General features: G+C 32.3%; 1 protein-coding gene across 2 annotated transcripts; it reads right to left on the minus strand.

Moving 5' to 3' along the window:
- Window positions 1–2,317: 2,317 nt before the first annotated feature.
- Window positions 2,318–6,060, minus strand: LOC111621162. 2 transcript variants are annotated; one of them, XM_023363230.1, is made up of 3 exons: window positions 6,006–6,060; window positions 4,923–4,967; window positions 2,318–4,388 (listed from the first exon to the last, which is right to left on the minus strand). In XM_023363230.1, exons 1-3 carry the CDS (start codon window positions 6,040–6,042, stop codon window positions 2,584–2,586), a joined length of 1,887 nt encoding a protein of 628 aa, XP_023218998.1. In that variant the 5' UTR covers window positions 6,043–6,060; the 3' UTR covers window positions 2,318–2,583. The 2 variants fall into 2 exon arrangements, with proteins under 2 accessions (XP_023218998.1, XP_023218999.1); XM_023363231.1 differs by having other exon boundaries at window positions 4,923–4,964; window positions 6,006–6,039.
- Between the last annotated feature and the right edge of the window lie 1,963 nt (window positions 6,061–8,023).

The raw sequence follows: 8,023 nt of genomic DNA on the forward strand, positions 1-8,023 counted from the left end.
CTCTTCCAAATTATGCAAGCTCCTGCAAGGAATGTGAGAACTTACTACCAACAATTGATCCATTGCAGTTTCATCGACCCCTAATTGTTCTCTTGAGTTCCATCGATCCCTTTCAAAATTCCACTGACTCCAAGAAGTTTATAGCGACCCTGTCCAGAATCGTCGCTCTACATGAAAAATATTTATTTTGTTTTTATTGGTCTATTTACATTATTTACAGTAATTCACTTAATGCGAAACACTCGTTAAACAAAACAATTTTTTCGATGTAAATTAATGTAAAACACGACAATGCGCTCCAAGCCGAAAAAAATACTCAAATATTTTATGTATAACGTTTATTCAAAAAAAAATTATACAATATACATAGTTAAGGAGAGTGAATCATCATTATCATTTCTTTAGCGCGGAATGAACCAGCCTGAAATACGAATTCAATTCGCAGAAAATAATTAAAAAAATCGAAAAAACATGTTTCATAAACAGCCAAACGATATGCCAAATTTTGAGCTCTGTAAAACCTATAATTAAATCCTTTATTCTTCACTCGTTACGCGAAACGTCGCTCGTTAAGCAAATCGTTTTTATAACTTGTTTTGCTCGTTGCGCGAATTACTCGTTATTGAGAGGGGTTTGTTAAGCGAGGTTCCACTGTAGATGCTAACACATACTCACACCCAAGTATTTTTCTTGTGTTTTTTGTTTTTTTTTGGACTCGGGTGCTCTAAAATCATGGGAATTCGCAAAAATCCAAAAGGTTAAATTTGTCGCGATTCCAGTACTTTCTCTTGTTATGTATACTTAACAGCGAGAGAAGTAAAACTAATGTCAAACTTTGATTCTTCAATCGAAACATCGAATACAGGAATTGAGTTTACGCAGTTGTCGCACGCGACATCGCTTACCTCAAAATCGCGGCGATATAATTTAAAAGAAGTTCGAATCGGCAACGTTATCTTTTTACATAAGAAATTTTTCACAATGTACACATGAATTTTGAGATTATTTTGTACCGTTTAATTATAACTTTTTTTTGAAAATTAAAGACAATCCTCAATTTAGGCCATTTTTGTAAAGGCTAACTACCATCAAAAGCACTTAAAATGCTAAGAATTCTTAAATTAGAGGAAATAATCTGTTACACAGACGAAATTTATTCAGTTATTAAGTGAAATTTTTATTTTATTTTGTAAAACGTGCAAGATATATTCATATTGGTCATAAAATTAATAAATTTTCATGAAATCTTTACTGTATTTTTCATCAATTCTCTTGAATTTCCCAAGCTGTAAAAGAAACATTTAACATAATCTGTAAAAGAAATTGGGAAGAAAAAATACAGCAATTTATTATAATTTTATGTTATACTATAGTAAATTTCAGTAGCGCCTTATATTTTTATGAAGTTCAGTTAAATTTGAATTAAGTGGTCCCGTATACAGTGTTGACTTCAAACATTTTACTTCGAGAAATTTTTGAGAGAAATTCCCTAGTATCCTAGTGTGTTGGTCCAGTACGCTCTGCGCTTGCACCACGCTGGTATCTAGGGTCCCCAGATATGTCCGAAATTTAAATTTCGATATTCTTACTACAGTAATAAGTTTTAAAAAATATTGGTTTTTGGCCATCTGTTAGTGGAGGCCTCAAGCAATTGCTCTTTTTGCGTATAAGATAAAGTGTTAATGAAAAATTCCGAAAAAAATCTCGAATTAATTTTCCAATAAATTCTCATATAATAAATAAAGCATATAATAAATTTTCATACAGTTAAAACAGATTGATGAACTTTCTTTTACTTTTATCGGCCAAGCTCTCAATGGCAGGGCTGATAAGTAAAGAAGACATTTGAGACATATCACCCACAAAAAATATTCAACTTCAGACTTTTTCTACTTGTTTCCAGCGCGATATACATGCTTGTGTGACATTATCAATCACACTTAGTTTCATGCCAAGAATTCGCATTGAATAATGTAAACAAATATAATTAGTAAATATAGAGTTGTTTTAATTAAAGTTTTCTTATTCAGAACACTCTGTATCTGTAAATAATAACTGGTTTGACACCAAAATTTGTACATGGACTATGCGTGCTAGGAAGCAAAAACAGTTAAATTAGAAAGTTCTGCTAGATGAAACTTTACAAGAAAGTATACGAAACAAAACAGTGTAAAAAATGAAAACTGAAGATCAAGTTTAAAGTAACATTTCAATCTGTTATTTTAAGACAATTACGATTAGAGCCAACTATTAATTGTATGTTTATCACCTTCAAATTTTACATCTGAACAATGATGCACACATTGATCAACTTTCCTTAGTTCAGTGAACAGCGCAAGGTCCATTGCGCTACGAATAAAAGCGTTTTCGTGCTGTTTTTGTTCTTTTGTTTTATGTATTTATTCTGTAAAGCGAACGTTTTTCAATTAATTTTTGAATAGTCTGTGCATAAATTTTGATCCCAATCCGCTTACTGGTTACAGATTTAGTGCTGTGAGTAAGGAAACTGATTATGGCCATTCTGTATACACCAATAAAAATCTATAATATATTTACTAGATACAATGGTAATTAAAATAAATTTTACTCACATTTTTTCAAAAATTGAACAATGTGATGAAAATTGAAACTTTCTTTATCTGTGTCAACGTCTTTCCAATGCAGAAGCTGTCCAGATTTCAATAACACCAGCTTACTCTCAGGAGTACATGCATTATTTCCATCCTTTTCAAGAGTATCATTAGATAAAGATACAATTGACGATGAGCTGGAGTACCTATCAGATTTCTGCCCATTATCTTTCTCAATTTCTTCAACAGTACCTGTTACTGAAGAAGATGACAATTCTAATGATTTCTCACGTTCATTTTTTTGTGATTTCATAGAAGAGATATAAAGATTGATATCTTGTTTAGCTTGTTCTTTGGTACATTTACCATTAATAATTTGTAATAATTCATCCGAGTCTATGCCAAAACTGACATCACAAATTTTTTTTGTTGGCAGATAATTATCCATTATAATGACTGGTGCATTCTTTTTTCTTTCACGGATACATGCTTTTTCTGCGTGACAATTATTATTTTCAGGATTATTGACGATTACTTTCGATTTTGAAAGTAGTGTTTTGTCTATATCTATATTGTAAATGGCAGATTTTTCATCGGTTTTTAACATTGAATCTTCTATTTTTAAATCCGATGATGTATCGGAATTTATGCATTGTTCGTGATTTGAAATTACTTCTGGTTGCACATTAACAGATAATTTACAATTGTCATAATCAATTTTAGATTTTGATGGAACTACTTCTAATGGTTCTTTATGATTTACAAATTGATTCTTAACATTTTCTGAATTTTCCTGTAAGAAAGTAACTGCATGTTTATTCTTATCGATGCTCGAATAAAATGTTGCTCTATATAAATTACTGCAATATACTTTTGAAGTTGGAGCAATAGAGTTACGAGCAATATCGGCATATGATACTTGTAATGATGAATCAAAATTCGAGCATGATTGAAAAGATAAAGATCCATTAACGGACGAACAATGAGCATAATGTAAATCAAGATCATCTACAGATGATGAAACAACACTAGTTTCTTTAGGTCTTGCATAATAACCGTCATGTTGATTTCTGTTCTTATATGCTGCAGCTGAATTACCATTATAATATCTGTTTGCGTTCGTTTTCTTCAATGGATAACGCTTACAATGCTTTTTCATTACAACTCTAAATTCATTGTCTTCTAAGTTTTCTTGTCCAGTAAATTCGCAATATTCAGGTGAGATTCTACTTTCTGTAGCATGATTACTCTTTGAAACTGTAAAATGCTGACTAGATCCACCTTCTTCAGGCACTGATACTACCTGTACGAATTTTTCTGTTGTATTCTCTTGTGTTCTGTTATCATAACGAATTTTATTTTTCTTCTTGGATTTTGTAGGATTTGATTTCTTTTTATTACAATTCTTAGGAGTTTTCATTTTGTATTTACTGGGATGGCCTTCTTTCTTTCTACAAACTTCATTATCCATTGAATGTTTACCTGCTAAGCTGCAAATCTGATCAGCAGTTGTTCCGTTGGTTTGTTTAGTTTTAACCGTATGATCGTAGGAATTTATAAATTTAAGCAAAGAATCTACGTCTTCCTCTCCTCTGTGACCGTCTATATTTTCAGACATTATAAAATTGTGCTTTCCAATATTTTTTATGTTTCGTTTTATTCTGCGAAGAAGTATATCAAATGTCGTGGAATTTTCTCTAGATGAATAACGGTAAAATGATGAATTTTGAAGCATGTCTGATATACACGGAGTTCTTAAACCAAGAGAATATATAAAATTTTCAATTATATCCATTGCGCAAAACTGTCTATCTTCATCTAATTAAAAAAATTGGTGTTTTAAAAATAAGTGTATTAATGAATTATGAGTATAAATATATAATTTATTTATGTTTTAAATGCATTAAGAAGGCCTTTTTAACATCATGTTCATTATGGGTCGGGCCACAATAGAGGCAGCCATTTGGTACAGTACATAACCAGGACAAACAACCACAAAAATTCCTGAAGGTTTCCGATTCCCGCATCCTCAGGGCGGTAAGCTGACATTTTAACTATGTCATTAGACCTAGTAATTAAAGATTTGGTTTGATGAAATACGGCAGTGCGATCTGCCAAGTGGAATGCCACTTGGAATATCTTGCTATGGGAAGCTAATCCCTGTTTAGGTGTTATACACGTGGTAAAACCTAGAAATCTCTACTCGTCGTGGTCAGGTGCGATCAGTGGTTTAAGCCACTGGACTACTGGTATATAGTTATGTACAGATCTAATCAATTATCGTCTAGATGTGTTAGAACAGTTTATAAAAATTAATTTAATTTGTTATGTAAGGTTTTAGATAAAACATACCTAAAAGACTTGAACTGGGAAAAATTTCTTGTGACGAATATCCTTCTGGTTAAATAGAATTATGAATTGTTAGGTTTTACTTTTTGAAATATTCTGACTAATTGATTAATTTTAACATAAATATAATTAAGAATGTTAGATTATACTTTATTCATTTTCTTTAATTAAATAAAATTAAAAAATTAAATTTAAAATTTCTCTGAATGTTTAAATTTCTAATTCAATAAATAAATTTATTTATTTTATATGCGATATTTATTCTCCTCTAATATTTGCTTGTTTGCTGACTTTTTTTAATACAATGTAAATTTCATATTTTTGGTTATAATTTGTATTTATAACGAAAACAATGGTTGATCCTAGGTGACAAGCCTAAACTAAGCAAACTAATAGTCTAGTCTGAATTATGCTATTGATTTACTTGGCTGCTGGTCACTTAGAAGCGCCCAATATCATCTATATTACAATATAATTTTTTGAAATTTCCCATTTTGCTAGCACTAAGAGGGGTCATAGCGCCGTTAAAAGTCCTCTAAGTTCGCATTTCAGATAGGAGTGACTTGTCAGTGTTGATCTATTATGAATTTTCTGAGCCAACCAAAATCGAACCTGTATCCAACAGAGTGGTAATTTCTCAGAAATGTTTCATAAACGCTTTATCACGACCACCGCTTTGTGAGCCTGAACAAATCCACAATGGGTATGTCTAAAAATTTAGACTTTCTTAGTACCAGTAAAGAGTAAAAAAAAGTAACAAAAAGACTGGTAATGCGGCTTTTTCGATGATTTCGTACCACTAATTGTTTACAGTTACCCCATCTCCACTACCAGGGGTGGGGAGCCGCGAACTCTTCACTACTGTATCTTGGTACACCAAAATCCAGTAAACGTAAACTTAAGTAGAATGTTATCGTGTATGTATTAATGCATTATAGTATATTGCAAAGACGGAAATTGAGATACCTCACCTCATCATCACCTATTTCATTCTTATTAAAAAGCATTACCAAAAAACAGGGGTTTTAAGAATTGATTTTATAATATTAAAAAATTAAATTAAAAATATATCAAAGAAAGTATAACCTGAATTTTCATTAATCATATTTTTCGTTTTTCTCATCCGTTTTTTTCTTATAATTTTTTTTATTTCACAATGTACACCTGTAAATAAATTTCAATTATATATGTTATAAATACACTGAAAATTTTATAAATTGAGATTTCGAATAAAGTTTTAATACGTTTACGAGTAAATATTTTAATTTTATTTATACAAAACGATAACAAGATTTGTAGAATAAATAGATGCAACAACACATGGACCATACACCAAGAGGTTTACTATCTTGGATAATTTGGCTCTTGCTTAGATGTTAGACATGTAACGAAAACCCGACAGAGGTGGTATTTTTTAAAATTATTTCCGTCGTGTGTCGAAACCACTTGCCGACCAGTGGCCAAGTGGTTCCGGTTTCTAGACATTGGGAATTCGGTCGTGGGTTCGCGTCTCGCCAGGTCGGACTGGCCGCGTGGAGTTTTTTTGGGTTTTCTCCAAGTCTGTATTGCTCGAATGGAAGCCAGTTATCCTTAAAAAACCCTCCCGGAAGGTCTCTCCCCTAGGAAAATCGTCCAAAATGTAATTTAATAAACAAGCGACCATCGTGTGTGACCGAGCCCACGATGAGGACCGAGTGGTGAAAAACGGCTTCAACGTGTTTGAAACAGACTTCTGTGGAAAACTTCCTGAGAGAATTTGACTACCCGGATTCAATTTCAGTTCCCCTATAGAAATAGGTTGACATTTTAAGGCCTCGGCCACTCAGCCATCATTCACAACTACTATAGTTACATAACAAATTGGAAATAAGAATGCCTCGAAAACACTAGTTCGAGTTGGGTTGAACTTATTACTCTAAAACACTAATAGTAGATCGTATATAAAGTGTCAGGAAATGTTTAGTAAATGACATTTCTAAAGAAATATGACACAGATAATTCTTATAATACTTACAAACAAGGCGCTAATTAAATATTGTTGCTCTAACAATGATGGCTTTCTCGTATTATTACGTTTATGAATTCTGTAAAAATGCAAGATTTAAAATAAAAATACCCTAATTTCCAGTCATTGGTTTCTGTATCCAGCTATATTAAAGCCGGTTTACTAAATAACACACCTTTTTGCCCACTCTCGGATTAAAATTTTAAAAAAATGATTCAGTTTTCCTTTTGCTATATATATTCGGATCATCCAAATTAAAACCTGTATAAAATCAATTCGGAATTAATGTTCAATCCTGTTCAACAGAGGAAGGGATGTTTCATCCCTATTTGTCCAACATCTCGAACTGATGGTGAAAACGACTCGTTGATGGATCTTGTGGAAGCATTCTTCAATCCATACGGATTCTGTCTGTCTCTTTCAATAATACGAGTTGGCCTTCCTTCAAGTTAAGTTGGCTCTTATTCCACTCGGACCATCTCTGTAACTCGTTCAATTACTCAGAGTTCGACCTCATCGAAACTCTAGCCATCAGATCTTTAGTGAATCTTTGGTGAGTATATTCGGGGATCCTTTCCTTTATATCTTGCCCGTCTTTGGCAATTATTTGAGCCTATGTTTAATAGCAATTTTTTTTTTTTTAAGTTTTCGGTGACACATTCAGAGGATGTGTTACCTTGGGACAAGTTCGTGGGTAATTATATCTTTTTTTTGGTGTTTTTTTTCCAAAAGTTTTTGAATAAAAAGTTTTGTCAAGTCCGGGCTCTCACATGTTAATGGTAGTTAATTCATTAATTAATTAAATAACAATAACTTATTATTAAACCTGTAATCTTGTATTATTATTTTTCATTAGACAAAATCGGCATTCGGCATTCAGCATTATATTTAACTAGCTGCAAGGACCCAATTCGCTGGGTTTTTAAAAAGTAACGATAGTGAAGATTAAGATAATTACATTATAGCCAATCTTACCCGCTTTCACAGAATGCAAGAATTAGGTCCCCCGTTTCCAGACTAATTAGAGACCTGGTCCCGATTCTATTTCTGAACGTCTCCTGTTCACGTCCAGTCAAACGAACTATTTTCAACGTTTCTG

The sequence above is a fragment of the Centruroides sculpturatus genome, unplaced genomic scaffold (genome assembly GCF_000671375.1).
Source record: "Centruroides sculpturatus isolate CEXI.00-Female unplaced genomic scaffold, Cexi_2.0 scaffold132, whole genome shotgun sequence".
Taxonomy (NCBI): Eukaryota; Metazoa; Arthropoda; class Arachnida; order Scorpiones; family Buthidae; genus Centruroides; species Centruroides sculpturatus.